We start from the raw sequence: 23,508 nt of genomic DNA, 5'->3' as shown, positions 1-23,508 counted from the left end.
GGGCCTATAGGGCTGCTGGGGAGGGACTCTTTGTCAGGGACTGTAGTGACAGGACAAGGGGTAACGGGTTCAAACTTAAACAGGGGAAGTTTAGATTGGATCTAAGGAGGAAATTCTTTCCTGTTAGGGTGGTGAGGCACTGGAATCGGTTGCCCAGGGAGGTTGTGAGTGCTCCATCCCTGGCAGTGTTCAAGGCCAGGCTGGATGAAGCCTTGGGTGGGATGGTTTAGTGTGAGGTGTCCCTGTCCATGGCAGGGGGGTTGGAACTAGATGATCTTGAGGCCCTTTCCAACCCTAGCTATTCTATGATTCTATGATTGGCTGGCTGATCTTCTCAAGCAACATCTCAGGAGAAACTCTGAGCTTACTGAAATCAGGTACAAGCTTTCTAAATTCTCTGTATGAGTAGAGGAGGCTGTGGAAAAATAGGGAGCTAAATAGTGAAGGTAAAAATACTGAAAACATGTTTTGGGATCTTGCTTTTGCCCATCATTTCTTTCCTTCTGTCTCTCTTGACCCTGTATAGATACGGTTCATTAATTGCTGTGTGTTGTCAGAAATTCCCTTGCAAAGAATTGCAGGTGAACGTGTTGGCAAGTCTGTCCATACAGCTAAAAATACTCTGGTCAAGGTGAAGGGAAGGGGAAAGAGAAACTCCAGTAGAAGGTGCCTCTTCTCCTCAAAGCAACTGCACTTTGAAGGGTCCTGGAAACACTGACAGCACAAGAGCCCATTGATAGTTGCTCCCATTGGTTTATTCTGCTCAGCTGTGTATTTCCCCATCACAAATAGGGGACAGCAAGAAGCTGCTGTGTGTTAGGCTTTTCTCTTAATGTTATGCAAGATTCTGGTACCCAGAAATTATCTTGAACTGCTTCCTGGCAGAAGCATCTTTCTGTTTTCATCCAGAGCACGTTGCTTGGTGTTCACATGAGCTGTTACTAGGGCTGTGATAAGTGAAAAGTGGTAAAAGCTGGCGCTTCTTGAGAAACACAGCTCCTGCTTCAGAATAAGTGGGCAAGTGCTGATGCATTGTGTTGGGAAAGTGATGCCAATGTATCTGGAAACAAAATACAAGTCCCATGTTTTCACCCTGCCTGACAAACCATCCAGATGTATTCTGTTGTCCTGAGACAAGCACAAGTTGTACTTTGCTGGGCTTGCCTTTGTGGTGGTTGGGAAGTGCTGGTCCTGCACTTGGAGGCTTGCCTGTGTGTCTCCTGGGGTTTCAGGCTTGGTGGTTAAAGATAGGTTCTGCTGCAAAATGTTGATAATAGAGACAGACAAGTGGGAAAAAAGAAGAGGAGAGGACACACTCTTAGGTGAGAAAAGAATAAGGCTGTCCTCCTTGGACATCTTCCTGCCACCCAAAAGCAGGTTGATACTTGTTAGGAATAGAAATGGAAGGACCTAGGCAAAGAGATAAGGTTCATATCTCCTGCCTTAGTGAAGTAGTTAAACTGATAATGGATTTCAGGGTTTTAACTGAAGTTCTGCCCAAAGTTCTTGAGCCTTTAGTAAAGGAGTGAATTTAATAATGATTTGTTCCCAGTGTGATTTGATGGCATCATGTGGCACATTGGTGATGAGTTGCTGCAGCATTTTCAAAGGAAGTTCAGGAATAAAAGATAATTTTTTTGTGCTATTTCTTTCTGCAGTAAGAGACAAAGAGTCCTCTTTGTCCACTACTATTAGGAGCAAGGTTTAGACTTCCTGTTGTGGTTCTAACAGCTCTTCCCTGTGAGGCTGCTGAGGCGCTTGCACAGGTTGCCCAGAGAAGCTGTGGCTGCCCCATCCCTGGCACCTTCCACCTGAGCAGGTTGCTCCGAGCCCCTGCGTCCAACCTGGCCTTGAACACTGCCAAGGATGGGGCCCTACAGGCCCTTGTCCCAAGCCCCTCTCCACTTTTCCTGCAGCCCCTTTAGGCACTGGAGCTGCTCTCAGGTCTCCCCTTCAGGAGCCTTCTCTTCTCCAGGCTGACCCAGCCCAGCTCTCTCAGCCTGGCTCCAGAGCAGAGCTGCTCCAGCCCTCGCAGCATCTCCGTGGCCTCTTCTGGACTTGTTACAACAGCTCCATGTCCCTCTTGTGCTGTTGCCCCAGAGCTGGATGCAGGACTGTGGCGAGGGGCGGGGGTGGGGGATGTCTCCCCAGAGTGCAGCAGAGGCTGTGAACACACCGGATCCCCCCACCACAGACCGGAGCCGCACCCGGCCCTGCCAGCGCCGGCCGGCCCTCACGCTGCGCTGCGCTGCGCTGCCCCTGCCCCTGCCCAGGGCTTTGCTGCGGTAGCGGCGATCTCGAAGCGCTTCCCCCGCACCACGGCCCCATGCGGGGGGCGGACCCCATGCGGGCGGGCAGGACGGGACGCGGCCGCGGCTGCCCCACGGGCGGGCGGCTGCGCTCCGGCCCGCCCCGCGCCGTTTGCCCATTGGCCGGGGCCGCCCAGCGCTGTGCTGTCATTGGCTGGCTCCGCTTTGCCGTGGTTCCTCTGTGGCCGTCCCTGCGCTTTCCCCGCCTCCCTGTGGCTCCGCAGGCTGTATCCGCGGGGAGAGGGCGCGCGGCGGCCGCAGGCGGGAGCTGTGTGGCGGTGAGGGCCGCGGGAGCGGAGCGGAGCGGAGGGAGGCGGGTGTCCGTGCGAGGGCCGGGCGGGGGCCGGGCGGGGGCCGGGAGGGAGCGGGAATGGCGGAGCCGGGCTTGGCCGTGCCGGAGCTCGGGGGTGTGTGGCAGGGAGCTGCAGCGGGGAGGGTGTTCTGGTGGGGAAGGGCCGGGTGTGGGGTAACAGCCGTGAGGTGGTGTCGGGGCGAGGGGACGAGAGGTCTGCGTGAGGATCTGCCGTGGTGCCCTGTGCTGGGCGAGCTCGGGGCAGGAGGCAATGGTGCGTGCGGAGGGGCAGGTGTGGGGCAGGCAGAGGGGTGAGGGCCGGGGGCACAGCTCCATCGGCGGTGAGGCACGGGGGAGGGGGGGGTGTTCCGTGGGGAGCTGCAGGGGTTGCGCGGGGGGGGAGCGGGGTTCCCGGGGTGCTGCCGGTGCCCGGAGCGCCCCTCGAGGGGTTCGCTGGGGGAGCCGCAGCGCTCCCAGCTCTGCTCCTTGGGAGGTTCAGTGCTGCTGGGGAAGGGCTTCCCGTCAGGGCTGCGGCCTGAATCGAGGTTTTGGGCTGGCCTCGAAAGCGCGTCAAAGCTCTCGTAAGCAGCGTGGCACCTCAGGTGTCCGAGCAAGGGTTGTGCTCAGCAGCGAGCACTTGGAAGTGATTTGCCCCTTGCCATGGAGCTTTGTAGCTCGAGACCTGCAGGCGTTGGATCTGTGCAAAACTAAGGCCAGGATGATACCCTGGATGTTTCCCAGGGACTGTTTCCTTTCAGACACTTGCACAGATCAAGTGTTTTCTGCCTTTGCCTGTAGCAAAACTGGTGCTCTCTGAGGAGAAGCCAGAGATTCCCCAGGACAGTGTAAGCAGAGGTGGAGCTCAGCTGGTGCACCTCTGAGGAGGTGAAGGCTCCTTGTAGTGCCTTGCTTTTAGACAAAGGCTGTTTTTTGCAGCGCCTGGCATCAGGCCGCTGGCCTGAGCCTGCAGGTGTGGGATGGCTGGGTTTGTTGTGTTCATTCTCAGTTTGTGCTGGTAGAATCCACTCTTGCTAAATGCGTGATCTGTTTTAGATTTAGATGTCTCAATGGACATGTGGAGCTTCTTCTCTACTTGCCTGGAGTCCTTACGGCTGCACAGGCTTTACGTCTATTCTGCGGTTGCTCTTGGGATCAGCATTTGGATTGTCATTCAGTTCTCCACCTCCAAACCCCAGAAGAAGGTGACAGAGCATGTAAGTGCTTTGAGAAGAGTCAAAAAAATCCGTGTGTGGAAGTGAGCAGTTGCTGGGGAAAGGCACCCCCTGGTGCAGTGAAATGTGCTACTTCACTGTGGGCCCACCTGGGTTGTTGCACGTGCCAGCTGTAGTTCAGTGTGTCTGGTGGTTGTAATCCTCAGTCTGGGTTGTTTTATGTCTGTGGGTAGCTGAACGCCCTCTTTGCTCTGCTGTTACAGCAGAGCTCAGCTGAACGCTTCCCATTTGTTACTGAGGGAGTGTGTCAGCCTGGGTTGCTCTGTCACTTCAGGCAAATCACTCTGCTTCTGCACGGTGTTCTTACTTTGCCTGTGATGTTAATGATAAGGTTGTGCTGGTTTGGGGAGCAGAGTAGGATTAGGCCACTCGGGAATTTAAATCCTTCTCCTTCAGGTGAGTGAAGTTCTGCTGCATGAGTTGGGAAGTTCTTGGCTTCAGCTGGAGCTTGTTATGTCAGCAGTGTGTGAGATGAGCGTGTTGTAGCGTGGCCTAGTTCGGAGATAGCTACTTGTGTGTTTGTGTAGGGTGAGAGACACTCAAATGCTTTGTTCCATTTGCATGGTGCTGAGAGTCTGGTCAGAGGACTGGAATTTTCAATGCTTTTGGGAAAAATGGGGTTGCCATCGCTTTGAAAAGGGATGGAACGCGACACAGTGCTTGTTCCACAGGGTGAAAAACCCACTGGGAATCCTGCTTCTTCTAAAGGGATAGAAGACAAGCTAGTCAATGGGCGTGCCACCCCACAGAGAAAGGAGGTGTATGTTGCGGGGGTAAAGGTTTTCTATGGGTCTCAGACTGGCACGGCAAAGGTATAAGGTGCTTTTTTCCATGTGCGTGATGTTGAGTTGAAATGTTGAGCTTCGAGTATGTTGCTTGCCTTAGAAACACTACAGTGTGTAAAAATCAGAGTTCCTTAGGTCATAAGAAGTTGTTGCCCAACAGGAAAGATAAGTGAAAAGTATATAAAAATAAGAGCTTTACTACTGCCTTCATGTGGGGTATGCATGTGGGGAAGCTTAAAGTTTATTCTTTATTATTTTATTATTTTATTTTATTTATTTTAATTTATTATTTATTTATTTTATTTTTATTTATTTATTTTATTTTTATTTATTATTTATTTATTTTATTTATTATTTATTATTTTATTATTTTAAGAGTATTATAGAAGCCCAGCCTGGTTTGTGTTGAAAGGGACCAGAAAGCTCATCCAGTTCCAACCCCCTGCTACAGGCAGGGACACCTTCCACTAGAGCAAGTTGCTCCAAGCCCCATCCACCCTGGCCTCAAATATACTCTTAATTTGCTAGCTGGTCTCCTTAGAGAGAAGTGCTCTTTCAGGTGCTTCTTCAAAAAGAAATTTCGTTTGTGTGTGTAAATATAAACTCATTAATCATAAAATTCATGTGATTCTCTTCTTCCAGCCAGTATATTCTTGCTGTGCTGGGAGAAGTCTTGTCTCTGGGCACAGCAGGGCTGTTTGACCTTTGAGGTACCTGGGTTGTAGCACTTGGTCACAGTCTCTGTTTCTTTTTTCAGAGATTTGCCAGAGCTCTTGCTGAAGCAGTTATTTCCTTTAATGTGCCAGTGGAAGTCATTAGCATGGGAGACTATGATCCAGACGATTGTTTGTTAGGGGAGGTAGGTATGTTGTAAATGGCAATAATAAATGCAAGCTTTCCCTGGGGTTGTGAAGGCTGTTGTCTTGTATTTCTCTCCAGTTCTCCTGGAAATCCCCAAAGCTGTGTGTTGAAATTTGCTTTCCTTTCATGGAAGCAAGTGCAGTCCATTAGTCCCTGGCAACAAATAGCTAAATGCTGAAAGTAGTGAGGAAAGGCTCGTGTAGGACGTGTTATGCTGAGCATGGCTTTGTACAAGCCAGTTCTGTAACTCAGCTGTGAGTAGTGGACAGTGTCTGCACCAGGGCCCCTGTTCTGTCTGTGACAGTGTCCGCCTGGGAAGGGTTCAAACCTGGAGTAAGTAGATGGTGATTCTTCTGCAGCTTTTAGACTTAGAAACTTCTTGTGAGCAGTATTTGAGCTGGGGAATCCTTGGTGGCTTTTTCTTCTGTCAATATTGATAATTGCTTTTTCAATGTATGGGGGGCGTTATGGTTGCAAGAGCATGTTTTGGAAGCTGTTGATTGGGGTGGTTAAGGTAGGTGTCCCGTTCTGTTTTACCACTCCATTAAGCAGGGGAAAGAGAGCTTGTTTTCTTTTGGTTAATTTAAGATGGCTTTGCAGGGAGGATGGCCATCCACCACTGTTGGGATTATCACCTGCAGCTTCCCGCACCAAAAACTATTCAACCAGTCAGGAAAAATCTCATCTTTTGACTTCTTTCGGGTGCCCGCATGTTCCAGCTCTCTTCCTAAAGTGCTCAGAAAAACGGAGTGATCTTTTCTCTTGTGTTCTGTTTCTGTTCTTAGACAACCAGCCGGAACATCTGTGTGTTCTTGGTGGCTACCTACACAGATGAGCAGCCAACCGAGAGTGCAGCCTGGTTCTGGAGGTGGTTAGAAGAGGCTGCAAGTGACTTTCGCTTAGGGAAAGCCTATCTGAAGGGCCCGAGATATGCTGTGCTTGGCTTGGGAAACTCTGTGTATGTTGATCATTACAACACAGTAAGTATCTCCTGTGCACCATTCTTTGACTTCTGCTCCTCTGAAAGGCTGAGCTATCATAAATGCTACATACCTGCCCGTTACTGGTAGTTTGTGTGAGAATTGGCCCAGAAAGCTAATGGCATTCTGGGCTGCACCAAAAAGAGTGTGGCCAGCAGGTTGAGGGAGGTGGTTCCCCTCATCTACTCTGTTTTGGTGAGACCCTCCCTCTGTTGCATCCAGCTCTGGGACAACAACACGTGGGATGTGGAGCTGTTGGATCAAGCCACAAAGATGCTGCCTGGGCTGGAGCAGCTCTGCTCTGGAGTCAGGCTGGGAGAGCTGCTCTGGTTCAGGCTGGAGAAGAGAAGGCTCTGCAGAGACATTAGAGCAGCTCCCAGTGCCTAAAGGGTCTGATGAGAAACCTGGAGAGGGGCTTTGCATAACGGGCTGCAGGGATCGGACAAGGGGGAATGGCTTTAACCTGATGGACGGGAGGCTGAGAATGGCCAATAGGGAAAAAAATCTTCCCTGTGATTTTGGTGAGCCGCTGGCACAGGTTGCCCATAGAAGTGGGCATGCAGCAGTATCTGAGCCTTGTAGTGAGTTTCGTCTTGGTCAGAAAAATGGCACGACTTGTCACGTGGTTGTTATGTTTGTGTAACTGGAGCCACAGGAAATGTGTTAGGCATGTGGCCATTTTGACCAAGCATAGCATAACGGAGCTTGTTTCCAGAGCTCACTTCCTACCACATGGGTTTTGATAGCAGAGGTGTTTTCAATCATAGAATGCTTTGGTTTTGAAGTGACCTTAAAGCTCATCCAGTTCCAACCCACAGCCATGGGCAGGGACACCTTCCACTGGAGCAGGTTGCTCCAAGCCCCTGTGTCCAACCTGGCCTTGAACACTGCCAGGGATGGGGCAGCCACAGCTTCTCTGGGCACCCTGTGCCAGCGCCTCGGCACCCTCACAGGGAAGCATTATTTTTGTAATGTCTAATCCAGGTGTGGTGGTGTTCAGACTGTGTGTGCTCTGAGCCGGCAGGTGAGGGAGAGTCCAGAAGTGCCAGTCCTGCAGTCCTGTGCAGCCCTCTTTCCAGGCTTGGTCCTTGCTTTCTTAGTTGCCTGCTTTGTTTAACTTGGCCTTCATTTAATTTCCCTCTAACTTTGATCTTATCCCAGGTTGAAAGAAATACTGACAGGTGGCTGTGGATGCTCAGCGCCAGCCAGATCATGACTCGTGCTGAGGGGGACTGTAACGTGGCCCAGAGCAAGCATGGCACCATTGAGACTGACTTTGAAGCTTGGAAAGCCAAGTTCCTCAGTCAGCTTCAGGCCCTCTGCAGAGGGGAGAAGAAGCCCTGCATTGGGAAGTGCAAGAAAGGGAAGTGCAAATCTCCAGGGAAGCAGAGCAGGGAGAGTTCAGATCATGAACAGGGGGCATCAGAATATGAGAATACCGAGGTAAAGCCCAAATCAGTGGGACCTTATTTCTGGTTTAGTACCCCTTGTAGCACTGTTTCACTTCCCTCCTTTCTCCTACAGTCCAGAGGGTTTCCTTGGGAGCTTGATACCTCTTTTTTCTGGAGCAGAGGGGGAAGAGGGATGAGATCCCATGGCAGATAGCAATTAGAATAAGCCACCCAAGAAGGACCGAAGAATTAATGATGGCTGATGGACCTAGGCTAGATGGCATGTATGGCATGTATGATGAGGGAGTCTTCCTCTTGAGTGGGGGGGGGGGTATATGTTGTGATGCGTGCTGCAGGGAACCAGCCTGGGCTCTTTTCAGAGCATTTGCTTTGTCTCATGGCCAAGTTTACGTTTAGTTCTCTGTGAGCAGTTAACCCACTTCCATTTCAGCTTGGGGAAATTTAGGTGCTTTGCCTGAATCCCAAGGTTTTTCCAAAGGCAGCTGGGGGAGTGTTATCTGAGCAAGTCCTGTATTTGCTCTGAATGTGTGTCTGTAATCATCTGTGTGTCTTCTGGAGTGTTTGTTGATTGCAGGCTTAAATAAGAAATCCTCTTTCTTGCTCTATAATGCAAGACCCAGAAGTGCTGTGGCACTTGAATCCTGCCAGCAAGGCGTTTGCTTCGAGTTGGAAATGGCTATGATGGCCATGTTGAATTTTGTAGGAAAACAAGGTCTCTTCTGTCTGAGTGGGTTTGAGGGTGCTGCTTGCTGCAGGAACAAGAGGAATAAGCATTGCTGTTCCACCAGTGCTCTTCTGTTGTACGTTGCCTGCATACAAAAAGGGAGACGATGTTTCTGCTGTGTGAAGAGTTTCACTTGGAAAGCAGATCTTTGACTCCCTGTTCATCAGATGCCAAGGGGCACTTGGGGGAGTTGAAGGGCTTTATCCTTCCGGATGATCACAGTACACAGTGGGAGTCTGACTTCTCCAATTGCCTGTCATGGGATCAGATGGGCGCATGAGGTAAAGGGAATAATCTGGAGGCAAGAAAGCTGGGCTGAGCTTCAGGCAGTCTGTTGCTACTGAACTCTTGCATTTAAACCTGGGGCTTTCTTTGGTGTCTATTCATCTTGTACACATTATACAGGTTATTGGTAGACTGTTCCTTGTTTTTCACTATCTTTTCCGAGTGTGAGAGCTGATTTCACTGTTTAGCATAGATGAAGATCTAATGTTTAACATTCAAATACATTTCTCATTTGGATTTTTGTCCGATCTCTTACACAGGCAGAAGAGTTGTTTGAAAGCAGTAGTGAGGAGGAGGCTGATGCTGAGGAAGCTGGAGGGGCAAGTTCTGTCCTTGATGTTGAAGATCCTGGCAATATCATGAGGCACATGAAGGGAGCAAAGGTACCGCTGTTACAGCGAGTGTGGAACTATCGGGTCTTTGTCAGTTGAATTGATTAAAATACGCTTGCTGGATTTGAATTGGTTGGATTTAGTTAAAGGGAGAGTAAAGTAGGAGCTGTTGGAGAACCTGTCCCCAGACAAGATTAAACTTGGAGGTGTGTTGGATATACTTCCTGGCTAACTGGGACGTGTTCACTGAGCAAATACTGCAGTGGTAACCTTTTATTGTGAGTCAGAGGGAAAATGACTTCCACTGTTCAGATCTGAATATCCATCTCTGTTGCTGTGATTCACAGTCCAGTGTCTAAACACAAATCTGCCTGTGGGAGCTTGATGTGACCTGTGCTGAGCCTGGCAGACAACCATAATGCTGCTTTATGCCAGGGTGTTGCTGTCTCCCTTCCTGTGTGGGTCTGTTCATGTTTCATTTTCTGTGTGCAGTCTGCCAACAGAATACATCAGACTCCTTTATCTGGTTAGCACAGAGGAAGGAGTGAGAATACGCATCGGTACTAGGCTAAACCTTCCTGTGTTCCCAGCACTTTTTGCTAGCTGAGCAGCTGGCAGTTGGGATGGGAAGGGTGTGACCAGGAGGGACCTGGGATGACTGTTGCCAGCTGCTGACTATTTCCCCCTTAGCAATCTTTCTGTGGTGGGTCTTTCCCTGTGCATCCTTGAGCTGCTCTCCACCCCTTCCTCAACAAACCTACCTCTGTCTGTAACTGCACCTTCCTTGTCTTGCATTGCTCTACACTGTGGACTTCTCACAGCTTTTTCTGCGAAGTCCAGGCCTTAGATCACAGGAGGCTGCGTGCTCTGGAAGAGAGCACGGGATCTCTGTTCCTGACCTTAGGGAGGGGAAAGGAAGTAAAATCCTCCCCACTGCTTGTAACAAGCTCTGTGAGGAGAGTTGCCCCAGTGATGTGGGGCAAGGCAGGCTGCTGTGTGAGAGCTCCTGCGCCTGAGCTTGTATGGACCTGGTGCACTGCAGCTTGCACAAGAAGATGAACCGATTGGAGGGAGAAGGGCTCAATCTCTCCCTGTGTGGCTGCGCTGTAGTCCTTTCTCCTCTCCTGCCTGTGTGTACTCGTCACCAGCGGTCAGTGACAAGTGCTGCCACGCAAAGACACTCGTGTGCAGCTGGATGCTGCCCTCTTGCTTCTGCAAATGGTGAAATCCTGAGAGTGCAGGTGTTGAGGGACCGGAAGTACACTCTTGTGCATGGAAGTGTCCTGGCCCTTTTGTATATGCCCTGTGATCAGCTGGTGAGACAGGAGGCCCTAAAGCCATGGATCGTCCTTTCTGTGTCACTGATGCCACTGCTCTAGTCATGTCTAGAACTTTGGGTTAGTTTTGAAGCTTTAAAGGATGTATTTCTCATTCCTGGCTCCTCTATTCCTGTTCTGCATGGCTGATGAGCCTAGCTGTAATCTACATTTCTAGTTTCATACTTTTGTAACCAGAGTAAGTAGAGGTGAAAGGGCTTCCAGCAGTGACTTCATGTAAGTCCTCAGTTCTCTTGAGTGGGGCAATGACAGGAGTTAGGTCTGTAGGTATATCCCAAGGAGCCCAAGCTGCCGGCCGTCCTTCATTAGCTGGAGGAGGAATGACCGTGTCTGGGCGTCGAATCTCCCAGGGAATGTGCGTGTTGACCTGCACCAGGTTTATGCAAACACTTGAACTGTAAAATGGCCCCATAGGTGCAGTTATTTACTATAATTAAAATAAATGAAGACTTGACATGAAAGAGCAGGATGATCTGCATTTATGAAAGTAATTTATCATGATCAGGCTCTCGTGCTCCCAGGCAAGGAGATTTAGTTGTTTAAATCTCAGTTTAAGTCACGTCCTCACTTTAGTGGCATGAGTTTGTGCAACAAGAACTTTTCCACATGAGCTGCCCTGTCCCTTCAGCCGTTTTTCCTCCTGCAGAATGCTGAACTATGTAAAATGAGTCTGACACCATCTGTTGTCTTGCAGTAATCCCTCCCAGCACAGGCAATGCTTTGGGTTTTTGTAGCTGAACTATCCACACACAAGCTAACAAGTCTCAAGAGAACCGGTGCACTTCAGGGTTGTATCAGGTGCTTCTTCATACACCAAGTTACTTGGGTTTGAAATGTTCCTAAACAGTTTTGAGCAGAGATTCTGTGGATGTCAGTGGTATTTGTTAACTCCTCTGCAAATAGGAGATGGAATAGCAGGTTCTGCCTGTGCAATATGGTTAGTTTGCAGCAGTTTAGGGTCCAGCTTTGATCTCTTCTGCAGGCAAGTAGTGCCTCTAGTGAAAATCACTCGTGGATAAGACAGATGTACAGTCACAGATGGTCAGAATTCCTTGTTGTCCTGCTTTTTATGGGCTGGCAGAGTGAAGCTGTGGAGTTTTATGTAATAAACGTTTCCTCACATCTCTGCAGGTGATCTTAATTTAATTTTGCATTCATCTCCTGTTGCCTGACCTGATGGTAGTCAAGGCTGAGTTCTGTTCTCCTGCTTTTTTCCCTGTGCTTCCCTGCACTTCATGAAGTATCATCAAAGGGCTTGAGACAGATGCTGGGTTCTTGCAGTCGTTTGGGTGAGGCAGATGACTTCAATAGTTCAAGGTGAATGCCAGAAGCTCTTTTCCTGTCAGTCGTAGCTATTCTACTTAGGAACTACTCTCGGGGAGCTACTCTCCCTTGGGAAAGAGGTGGAGTTTCAAAGAGCTCCTGAAGGTGCAGGCGCACAGTTGAAGGTGCTGGTGCCTTTTGCACACTGAGTCTGAGCACAAAAATTGGCAGGAGGTTGGGTGGCAACAGGAAATCATTCAAATACATAAAATGGTGGCTGATACAAAAGTAAATCCCACCCTCGGTTTACCAAATCACGTACTGTGTGGTGGGGACTGCTTCAGAGCTGCTAAAAGCCAGCCCTTTGTTTGCCAACTAATTCAACTTTTGGAACTTGCTGCAGGGGATATAGTGGCAGATGATGCTGGTCAGGTTTCTGAGCTGGACCCAGACTTTGATGTGAGTGCAGATAATGCCTGTGGTTTCATGAAGGGGAATAGCTGGGGGTGGAAGTTCACCAGTGGGTGATAGGACTGCGGCCTGGAGGAGGCCTGGGGAGGTCTGAAGCTGCTTCTGTTGGATGCCTGGTGAGCCAAGGCTGTGGTGCCAAGCAGAGATGGATGATGCAGAAGTAGGTGGGTGAAGGTCTGGGCTTTCTCTGCATTTACCACCCTTCCAGCTGCTTATTTCTAGGCCTAGTACCTATTCTCCAAATGGCTTTTATGCACCAGGAGAAGGCAATGGTGGTTCTTAGTGAATTTAGTAACTAAGTGGACTTCTACAGTTGTGGCATGTTTTCCCTGTCCTCCAAAGTTACTCCCCTGAAATGTATTTATCAGACCAAATATGAAATCTAATGGGTGTGTCTGTGGCCTGCAGGACTGCTGTTAATCACAGGGATACCGTTTCTTCAGGTGGATTGTCTCCCACAGCTGGGAGACTGATGGACTGGAAAGACAGATCAATCTAGACTTGTTCCCAGGGAATGAAATGGCTTTATTAACCTTTGTATTTCTAAACTGCAGGCATGAGTAATAGTGATGATAATACCCTAATTTTCTGTTGATGGGCTGGGAAGCAATCAAATGGGCATGTTCTCTTGACACAGTTTTGAGATTAATGTTCTTGGTTTCCCAAACAAGAAGTTTAGTGATGCTGAGAGTCACATTTGCAATGTAAATAAAAAAGGGGGGGTGGGGGGGGTGGGGGTTGTGTGTCTGTGTGTGAGAGAGAGTGTCGTGGTTTAAACCAATCCACACAGGTCGTCCACTCACCCCCCCCCCCCCCGACCCTCCCCATTCCCGGAGGGATGGGGAGGAGAATCAGGAGAATGTAACTCCCACAGGTTGAGATAAGAACAGCCCAGTAACTAAGGTATAACACAAATCACTGCTGCTACCGCCAATGATAATATTGATAAGAGAAAATAACAAGAGAATACGATACCACCGCCAAACGAGTTCGACCCCCCCAAAGAGAGAGAGCGTGCCCTTCCGGGTAACTCCCAGTTACCTCTCCGGGCATGACGTGCTGTTGTATGGAACACCTCCCCGGCCAGCCTGGGTCAGGTGCCCTGCCTCCGCCTTCCCCCGGCCCCCCTCGTCCCCAGCAGAGCATGAGACTCGCAGAGTCCTTGGCCAGAATAAACATTACTTAGCAACAACTAAAAACAATCGGTGTTATCAGCTCTCTGCCCAGGCTGGAAGTCAAAACACAGAGCTTGCACCAGTTACTAAGAAGGAGCAAAACGACTCCTGGTAAACCCAGGACAGAGAGCAAGAATGAGATGGGGTTTACAGGAAACAATATATGGTCAAGAGGTTTGTTTCCTTTTGTGTGCATTTGCCACGGGGGATGTTTCCTGATCCCCTTTGGCTCTCTTGCCTGAAAAGCCATTGAATGGGAAACTGTTCACCAGCACTGGGAGTGTCCATCACCCCCTTTGTGAGCATGTGAGGGCTGTGGAAGATCAAACCTTGCTGACACTGGATGACGAAACTTCTGGTGAAGTTCTATTTGAAATGAGGCAGTGAGTGTTAAGATATAAGGTGCTTAAGGTATAAGGCTTACAGAAAAAGGGTTGTCTGCAACTTTGAGTTGCAGGCAGAAACTTCTTGGAGTCTCCAAGAATTGTTAGCTGTATTTTAAGCTACCTGCATGAGGCTGGGGTACTTAACCGTCAGATTTAAAATCAACTAAAACTGATATAGAGGTTTAGAGCTCTCCAAAAACTTCCTGGAACTTTTAATGTGTGAAAGATTCCTATAGGAACACTGCTTTCATCTGCAAGAGCTCATTTGGCTGTGCTGGGCTTTGATCTCTGCTGCTGTGGCTCAGAATTCAGTGTGAGCCTACATTTTAAAACAAGCTTTGATAAATATCCTTTAACTGCTTGGCAACTAGTTCTAGCATTAAAATCTGGATTTGTCACAGGGACACTTCACCCTTTCCTTCAAATCTTTCTTCTCTAAATCTTGTCTATTGAAAAGGATTATAATTCATAAATAATATTACAAGAGCTCTTGAGACTTGTCTTATCTGGGTAGGACTTGGGAATCCCTGATAAATAAGGGTGGAAAAAGGAAAAGTTACTTTAAAAGTAAGCCCAGGCTGGACCTTGTGTTTGGCTGCACTCGTGTTCTGTGGGACAAGCCGCACAGGCTGGGCCTGCAGCTGCAGCAGCTCTCCAGGTTCTTGCTTGCAGTGGTCAGTGCAGTTTGTAGGTGGCTCTCAAGTGCCAACACATCCTCACCTTGTCCAGTGTCCCCCTGCTCTGTGTGAAGAGCAGCTTTGGACAGTGGGAGCTGCTGTTTCTTTCCTGTTACAAGGTGAGCCACAATTTTGCTTCCTTTGCTGATACTTGCGTTGCCAAAGCAGGCACAGTATTCCCCTGTCCTTGTTCATGTGTCAGAGGTGCTCTTCTGACATCCCTCTCTTGCTGTTGGGTTGCAGAGGCTTGGCATGAGATGGGAATTGGATTTTGGTAGGTGCTGTGGATGTGCAGATGAGATGCAATCTTTCCAAAAAGCTTTCTCAACAGAAGAGAGTGGCACTAAGAGAATAGAAGTAGCATTCTCTCAGCTCTGCAGAAGGAGGTGGATGCTATAACACGGCATTGAACTGTTTCTGTGTTGCATGGAGTACTAACATGTGTTCCAAACCATCTGGGTTTTTTTCAATGTAATTGTGAAAAACATTTTCTTGTAATAATGCAGTGAAGCTGTTGCACAAGGAAATGATGTTCCTCTTTGCCACTGGCAGAGCCTTTGCCAGTGTCTGGTGGCAGCCTGGGGCTGGATCTGTGCTCCCTGTGTAGGGGTCAGTCTGACCCAGCTCAGCTGGGCTGGTCCCAGTGACCCATCAGCAGTGCCCAAACAAGGATGGGTTGGTAGGTTTTAAAGGAAGAGAAGTGTTATGTATCATCTGCTGTGAACAAACATGCAGGAGAAGCCTAGGTGTGAAGCACAAGGCTTTGCTGGCAAAGCAGCTGGTGTGGTTGTGTGCATGGAACTGGGCTGTGTCCCCCTAATTACTTCAGACTTTCTGGCCTGTGATTTTGGCAAGTGGGGCTTTGGTTTGCTGCTTAAATCACATTTACCTGAATTTTAGTTCTGGTTACTGTAGCACAGAAGAAAGGAGTAAAAGTGTGACTGTATGGCCCAATTTTCAACTCTAAGGGGGTGACTTTTGGCTGGAGACAGGCACATTGTTAGTTTTCTTTTGTTTCCTTTGGGAATCAATCTTTATGGTGAATTGAAGGAAGTTTCCCAAATCAAACAAACGTTGGCAGAACTGTGCAGCAGATGGAGTTGTGGTTTAATGAGCTGCTGTAAAGCTTTCCCTCCAGCACAACAGGGATGTTATAGCTCAGGGAAGCAACCTTCAAGCCCTCTGGAGCCCTGCAGATGTATTTTTAGAGTTGTGATCTGGGAGTTGTTTTATCCATGAGGATTCTGGCTGATGTTGAACTACAGGAAAATGGGATGTTGGTAGGATCATTTAGCCACTTGTATTTCACAGATGTGCAGTACCCTCGCAGACTGAGGTGGCTGGATAGCAGCAGAAGTCTTCCCTTATTACGTGTCTGCATGCATTTGGGTTTTCAGATGCTGTTATATATGTCCAAATCCCTCCGCATTGACTTTTCAAAGGAAAGACAGTGCAAGATTCGCCCTGTGGAGGCTGAGCTGCAGGTCTGCTTGAATAGCATCCTTCCTTTGGCTGGCAGCTAGTACCTGCTGCCTCAGCATAACGTGAGGGACCTTCTGTTACTCTGCCGCGTGGGGAGATACGTGTGGATGGAGACTTCCTTTCATCTGGTTATGGCATAGTCACAAAGGTTTCTGTTCCAGGAATAAAAGTCTCACTTCTGAGAGAGCTTCTCCGGGGCCTTCCCCATTTCAGGGCCACTTCCTGAAAATACATGCCATGAGATTTGCTCTTGATCAGGACACTTCCTCTGGCAGTCCTGAGGGGTAATGGATTCCCAAGATCCCCATCTCTCAGCTGTCGTGATTCAACTGTTGTCTGCTTTTTGCTTCAGGCTTTTGTGCTTAACTGGAGTGGGTATGGAGCTTGTGTTTCTGTTGACTCTAGCAGCTACTTCTAACGAGGTTTTCTTGCTGTTGGGGTGTTTGCTTGTTCACAGATTACTCAGTTGAAGGTTCCAGTATTCATCTTTGTGCTCACTTGCAAATGCTCAAAGCCGTTCTTGCTGTGGCTGAGGGTGTACTCTTACTGTGGAGTAAGTACTCTTGCTTAGTGAAGCTATGCTGGCTTGTCATCAAGCACCCTGTTGTTTTTCATGTGCCTTAGCGTGCTTTCCAGGAGAATCTGCTCCAATATTTTGCCAGGCACAGAGGGGAGACTGACTGGTCTGTAATGCCCTGGGTCATCCATTTTCCCATTCTTGAAAATGGGAGTTATATTACCCTTTTTGCAGTTGTCAGGAACTTCACTTGACTGCCATGATTTTTCAAACAAGTCCTCCTTTATTTTGTTTTGGTCAGGAACAATGTATAAGAATGGAAAACCTGGATTGAATATTCATGTTCACTTCTTAATATTGGACTTTCTTCATCGAGGAGTACCCTCAAGGTACCCCTTACATTCAAAAGGTAAAACAGAGGTCCTCATGTCTTGAAGATGGTCTAAAGAAAAAATACCAGAGTTAGAGAAAGAGTCTTAGCCCTTAATTAAACATTCGGAACATATTGGTTTGTTTCTTCTGTTCATTGCTTGTTGTAGACCTCTTTGGTAGCTCAGATATTATATGATAGTTTTTCAAGATGAAATAATTTGTTCAGAAGGTCACAGGAAGTAGAAGGGGAAAGGGGGACTGTGAGTTTACTGGAAAGACAAACCCTGTCTTCCCTTGCGTGTCTTATATTGGGATCAAAGACTCCTGACCTAACCTGGTTATTCACCTAACCTGATATTCACCTAACCTGGTTCTTAAAGAGGTTTTAAGATATATTTTCTGCTAATATCTTTGGCAAATTATTCCAAAGTTTGGCTGTATTTACTGCTACATCTCACCTTAATTGTTAAACTAAGGGCTGTTGGTAGATTTGCCTCAGCAGACAAAATCAAATAGGTGAAGCTGTTAAAATGCTGAATTGTTTGTCTCTTCCTCTGTCTGTTAATGTAGGGATGCGTGATACCACAAGTGATCAACCTCTGTCTTACCACAGCATTCCGTCCACTATATTAAGGTAAATGGAAATAAGATGTCTGATTTTAATCTTATGCCATGAACCTGTCAGACTTCTAAATACCGTTTGCTGCAAAGCAAATAAGACTGTTGCTTTTTCTGTTGGTGTCCTCAACATAAAAAGCACATGGAACTGCTGGAACAAGAACAGAGGAGGGCCACGAGGACGATCAGGGGACTGGAGTACCTCCTGTATGAAGATAGGCTGAGGAAGTTGGGGCTGTTCAGCCTGGAGAAGAGAAGGCTGCGTGGAGACCTCATAGCAGCCTTCCAGTACCTGAAGGGGGCCTATAGGGATGCTGGGGAGGGTCTCTTCGTCAGGGACTGTAGTGACAGGACAAGGGGTAACGGGTTCAAACTTAAACAGGGGAAGTTTAGATTGGATCTAAGGAGGAAACTCTTTCCTGTTAGGGTGGTGAGACACTGGAATCGGTTGCCCAGGGAGGTTGTGAGTGCTCCATCCCTGGCGGTGTTCAAGGTCAGGTTGGATGAAGCCTTGAGTGGGATGGTTTAGTGTGAGGTGTCCCTGTCCATGGCAGGGGGGTTGCAACTAGATGATCTTGAGGTCCTTTCCAACCCTAACTATTCTGTGATTCTATGATTCTGTGATTCTTGTCCTGTGTTCAGTGAGCATGGGGAACACTCTAGTTCTGTTATGCCGCTTTTCCTACGTACTTGGAAGACTAAGAAGGATGCAGAGTTTCAAAGTGTAGATTTGTCTGACTGCCGACAAGGAACTGTATGTCAATACATCAAGAAAATCTGGGAAAAAGAAAACTTGGAATTAAGTCAAGCCATAGAGTCGATGAGCCCTCTGGGAGGGTTGGGTGTGGAGTGTTCTACCAGCAATGAAAGGGAAGGAGTTTCGTGTCTCTTGTCATTTGTAGAGTGCACTGAGAGGCAGATGCGACAGACAGCTGACACTTTTTTTGTGTGTGTGTAAAAATGTGTCTTTGGGTTAGACAATTTTAGCATAGATGGTGGATTTTTCCTCACACGATTATCATGAGCCCCTTTAACACAACACCAGATTGCATGATTTGACTTAGCGATACAACGCTTCTTGAATGAGTCATCTTAGTGCCAGATTTGAAGATATCTTTACTTGGTGCTTTTATTACGTCTAACTAGGACACAAGAGAGGCTGGAATATTTATCTAAGGCACAAAGGAGTGCAGTGAGCAAAGCTAGAAATAGAAAAGCCTGAGAATAAGGGATGCAGCAATGCTTGTTTAGGTGTCCTTCCTTAAAAAGTAAAACTACTGAGGAAGAAAGAAAATTATGACAATATATCAGAAACAGAGCTAAATTAGTAAAGGGAAATCAGAGTGGATGTCCATGCCATTTACCTGCTGCACAGCAGCAGGAGGCCATACCAAAGATCTGAGAGAATCTCTTTCACAATTAAGCATAGCATTTGTCACCTCATAAGTTTGATTTCTCTGTGTTGGCTTTTTCTCGCTGTTAATCAGAATGTACTGTTCACTTGGCTACCTCTGTTTTCTAGATTGTTAAGGAAAAGTTTGTTTCAAGAACGTGTTACTGAAAGGCATTCACCATGGATATCAGCCTGAGTGAGAGGTGTTGTTTAACTATAATTCACAGGAGGACTGTGCAAGCAGAAGCAATGAGTGGGCAGTGTTTGGGGTTTTATAAATTCAGAAAAATATACCGTCTTCTGGTAACTGCTATGATATCAATCATAAATACATGTGTTTTGCCTTTTTTAGTTATTGCTGTACATTAGGGATAGAACTAAACCAAGTGTATTTCGCAACTGCATGTTGTTTTGTTTGCTGTGCAGCCAGATAGGATGGTTTGTGAAGTTACAAAGGCTCATCATAAATTTGTGGAAGACATTGCGGTCTATGTATGCCTGCAGAGAATAGAAGAAATTCAAAACATCAACCACAAGGAAACAAATGGTCCATCTCTCCAGAGAACTGAAGGTTACAAACCCATCACAACCAACCACCAGACAAGTCAACGACTAACGAGATCACTGATATCAAAATATGTCTTACAATTACTTCTGTAAACTAAGGAGGCGATGAGATGGCTTTCCCATTATCAGCCAACTTGCAAGGATACATGCTTAACCTGAGAGTTGAATGGAAGAAAAGTTCTTCAGGATTTCAGCCAGCCACCATCACAGCTCATCCGAACTTTGAGCCTTCTTCAAGCAGTGGGAAATGGACTAGACCAGAACAGCTCACATCAGTTGCTGTGGGCATATTGTTATGGCTGCTGAGGAGGCCCTGGCTCAGGGTAAGTGGTTGAGCAGGAGGTGGAAATCTGCTGAACAAGACACCAGAAACTTCTGAACATAACAAGTAGCTGCGTGGGAAGCCAGCAAAAGTTATAGTTGTGAGGGGTGGCTGAATCTCACAGGTGGTTAAGCGGGAGGTGTTTGAGAAAACATCAGACTCCACAGATAATTGGAGGGGAGTATTGTGAACCTTTGGGGGAATAGAATATTGTAAGGCAAACAACACCCAGGTAACCATCAGTAATACCATATAATGGCAAAATTGCTTAGGTAAGAGGATCAGAAATCACATATTTGGGAATGGATGAAGCAAAACTAGGAGCAGGTGGGAAAAAAAGTTATGGTTTGAGTTGTTTACATGGGGGGAAATTGGGAGGAGAAAGGTTGATACAAAGATGGTGGGAAAAAGGAAGGCTAAGAAAGGGGAAAAGAATGCTAAGGTATGGAAATGCTGTGAGGACAGTGTATGGGGGTGCCTACCAGAAGCTCTGTTTTTGCTCAGAGCAGCTGGAGCAGGATAAGGAACAAAACCCTCTCATCTGACCCTGAAGCAAGGACTGAACTAATGACTGCAGTCCATGGGTCTTGGATGAGCACAGGGTAGGTGGTTTCTCTCTCCATTAAGGGTACACACAGATAGATGGGTAGGGCATCCCAGTATCACTGTGCCAGTGCCTGTTCCAGGCCTCATGGCATTAGCAGCCACCTCTTCATAATGCAAGTGTTTTTTTCCCTTACATTACTTAAAAGGCTATCATCACTTGATTTCAAGGTATCAGCAGTGCACAGACTTATCATTTGCAAGCACCTCTTATTTGATCTCAGTTCGCTCTTTGGTCTGTGCCTTTCACTAGCCTGTCTCATTCATTGGGATAGCAGAGAGATGCTGTGGGAACCCTTTCAGCTGACAGGTTTTGTCCCCACAGTTCTCTTGAGTGAAGCTCTTCAGTTCACCCTTATGCTCTGTATTTGCCACCCATTTGCATGGTACCAGTTTATAAGCTATGCCTCTACTTTAGCGTGAACCAGACTCTTTGGTCAAGTCTTAAAGCTGCCCTTTCAGCAGTGTCAATTAGTCTGTGAAAGAGAACAATCTATTAAAACAAATCATTTTGTTTAAAACAAAAACAAACAAAAAATACCACCAACAAAACCCCACCTAGAAGTTTAATATACATGTTATTATCTCACCTGAGTTTCAGGCTGTATTTGTAAGTGTCTTCAGAAACACTAAATCCTGATTGCATCCTTCCAGGAGAGCAGGTAGAGAAACAGCTACACACCTAGGCTATGTCTGAATTTATCTCATTGTAATCATCACTGAAAATTCCCTGCAGAAGTTCACAGATTGTCATTTTATCATCTTCAGAGGAACCCTGATGCCCCACCCCCCACAGCCCCCCCACCCCCACCCCCCAGCCCCAAACTGGTTGCTTCTCCCAGTTTTTTCAGCAAAGTCAGCAGCAGGTTTTTTTCTATACTGTCTACTAATATTCAGTAGCAGAATTACAGTAATTGCCTGATTTCTGCAAAGGCAAGTCAGGCTTCAGAACAATTTAAACTGTAATATTCTGTATAAAAAAACTACTGCTCTTCAAGCTAACAGATTGTTACACACTATTCATAAAAATAGTATGTTACTGGTAGACTCCACAGTGACAAGAAATCCATCCTATTTCCTCAGGAAAATATAACTCACTTCAGATCAGATGGGTTTTAGCTGTAAAGAAACATGAAAGTTTCACACAGCAAAGAAAATTATACTGTAATAAAGGGGAAATTAGTCAAATTAAACAATTCTCTATGCAGACTCTGAATAAGATCTTGGACAACTACTGCAGATACAGCACAGCCCTGTTTAAATCACCCCTGCATAGCTGGGCGCTCACTTGGCTGCTGTATTTGATTATTGCTACTCTAGACATGTGTTCCCATGCTTCCTTTGGTCTGGGAGGTTCCTTGGCACAGTCACAGCACATATCCTTTTGTTAACTCACCACAGAAGGATGATTATGTGGACCAGGTGGCATCAACCCACAGAACACGTGCTGATGTCTATCTCACCTCTCCATCTTTTAACTACATCACACTTTGGGTACTCCAGGTTTGCAGGGATAAAAAATTAATAAGTAGAGAAGGCTGTTGAGGACTTTTAGGTGCCTTTTTCTCTCTTCAGTTAATGAGTGAGACATACAGATCTATATAAAGCCATATGCATAACCCAAGATACCCATTTCACTGCCTCAGTGCACACAGCACGTAACTGCTGCAAACACTGTAACTTGAAACTCCTTAGAAGTCTTTTTCTCTTGCAAATAGTGTCTGGAGCTTGAGTTTCTGTCTTTCTCAATCATGTATTGCTATTTGCTCATTTCCTCTGCAGTGGTCATACAGATTTGATTCCAAATATATCTTTTCCCCCACCCCATTCATCAACACCGTTGTGTTGCTTGTGAAGGTCTGTGTTTTCAATATGAGCAGAAACAGCCCCAAAAATTACCTAGTTGTCCCTTTTTGAGAATATTTCATTCACTTGCCCAAGCCCTCTACAGAAAATTTATATTCAGCATCACCGTCACTTCAGTCATCTCACAAGTGTTTCCCAAGCCTCGCTGTTCCAGATTTAGTCAGCAGTAAACAGCCCTTCTCAAATACTTTCTACTAATGTAGTTTTTTAGGTGGCTTTCCTTTACTTCCTGGTGTAAAGAGATTGCAGCAGGTAGCAAAATACAATCAAAAAAAAAGGCTCTAAATTAACTCAGAACCATGCAGCCCCTCACTCACTCCCCCCTTCTTCCTCACCCCACTGCAGGAGGGATGGGGAGGAGAATTGAAAGAATGTAACTCCCACAGATTCAGATAAGAACAGTCCAGTAACTAAGGTATAATGCAAAGCCACTACTGCTACCACCAATAATAATAATGATAAGGGAAATAACAAGGGAAGAAAATACAACTACTCACCACTCGCTGACCGATACGCAGCCTGACTCCAGCAGTGATCTAGCCCTTCCGGGTAACTGCCCCCAGTTTATGTACTGGGCATGATATGCTGTGGTATGGAATACCTCTTTGATTAGTTTGGGTCAGGTGTCCTGTCTGTGCTTCCTCGTGGCTTCCCCTCCTGCCTGGCAGAGCATGAGCCCTTGGTCAAAGTAAACATTACTGAGCAACAAAAACATCGGTGTTATCAGCGCTGTTCCCAGGCTGAAAGTCAAAACCACAGCACTGCACCAGCTACTAAGAAGGAGAAAAGTGGCTGCTACTGATGGACTCAGGAAAGTATCCACCCCTTATTCCATATAATTCACACCATGCTCAGATCCCACATTTTTCAATATACTATCACTTTTATCTCGTATATTTATATATGTATACACACCCCCACACAAACGGAGATATATCATTCCTTAGTGCATGGACCAATCCCTAAAAACTGCTGAATTAATCTAGTCCATGATGTCAGGCTCCATTTCTTGTAACAGTCTTTCAGAGCAGGAGAGATGGTGTGCAGTGTTAGACTGTTGCCTGCTGATGACAACGTGGGACTTGTCTAGTCACTACTGAGCTCTTCTGATTTCGTCCAAGTTCATTCTTTATGGGGATGATTGTTGCAGGGAAGTCAGGGCCAGTCCCTGGTGACCTGAGGACATCTAGTTGGTGGGCTATAAAAGTGCTACATAGCAGGCAACAACACAGAATTGAGTTCATTGG

At 47.0% G+C, this 23,508-nt stretch overlaps 1 protein-coding gene across 1 annotated transcript; it reads left to right on the top strand.

The window, feature by feature from the left end:
• The first annotated feature begins 2,505 nt into the window (after positions 1-2,505).
• LOC136006943 (S-adenosyl-L-methionine-dependent tRNA 4-demethylwyosine synthase TYW1-like) lies at positions 2,506-22,110 on the top strand. The gene is made up of 8 exons (XM_065664954.1): positions 2,506-2,587; positions 3,655-3,815; positions 4,505-4,645; positions 5,376-5,477; positions 6,265-6,459; positions 7,621-7,902; positions 9,141-9,263; positions 19,330-22,110. Exons 2-8 carry the CDS (start codon positions 3,669-3,671, stop codon positions 19,561-19,563), a joined length of 1,224 nt encoding a protein of 407 aa, XP_065521026.1. The 5' UTR covers positions 2,506-2,587; positions 3,655-3,668; the 3' UTR covers positions 19,564-22,110.
• The last annotated feature ends 1,398 nt before the right edge of the window (positions 22,111-23,508 follow it).

Source organism: Lathamus discolor, unplaced genomic scaffold (genome assembly GCF_037157495.1).
Source record: "Lathamus discolor isolate bLatDis1 unplaced genomic scaffold, bLatDis1.hap1 Scaffold_82, whole genome shotgun sequence".
NCBI classification, from domain to species: domain Eukaryota; kingdom Metazoa; phylum Chordata; class Aves; order Psittaciformes; family Psittacidae; genus Lathamus; species Lathamus discolor.
The sequence above is the reverse complement of the archived record's forward strand: the minus strand, read 5'-3'. Positions and strand labels throughout refer to the sequence as shown.

Excerpts from the sequence above, each read along its gene's own strand:
- LOC136006943 (XM_065664954.1), top strand. The coding sequence starts at position 3,669 with ATGGACATGTGGAGCTTCTTCTCTACTTGCCTGGAGTCCTTACGGCTG. Across the intron at positions 6,460-7,620 it reads ATGTTGATCATTACAACACA|GTTGAAAGAAATACTGACAG; the intron begins GTAAGTATCTCC and ends ATCTTATCCCAG. Across the intron at positions 9,264-19,329 it reads GGCACATGAAGGGAGCAAAG|CCAGATAGGATGGTTTGTGA; the intron begins GTACCGCTGTTA and ends TTTGCTGTGCAG.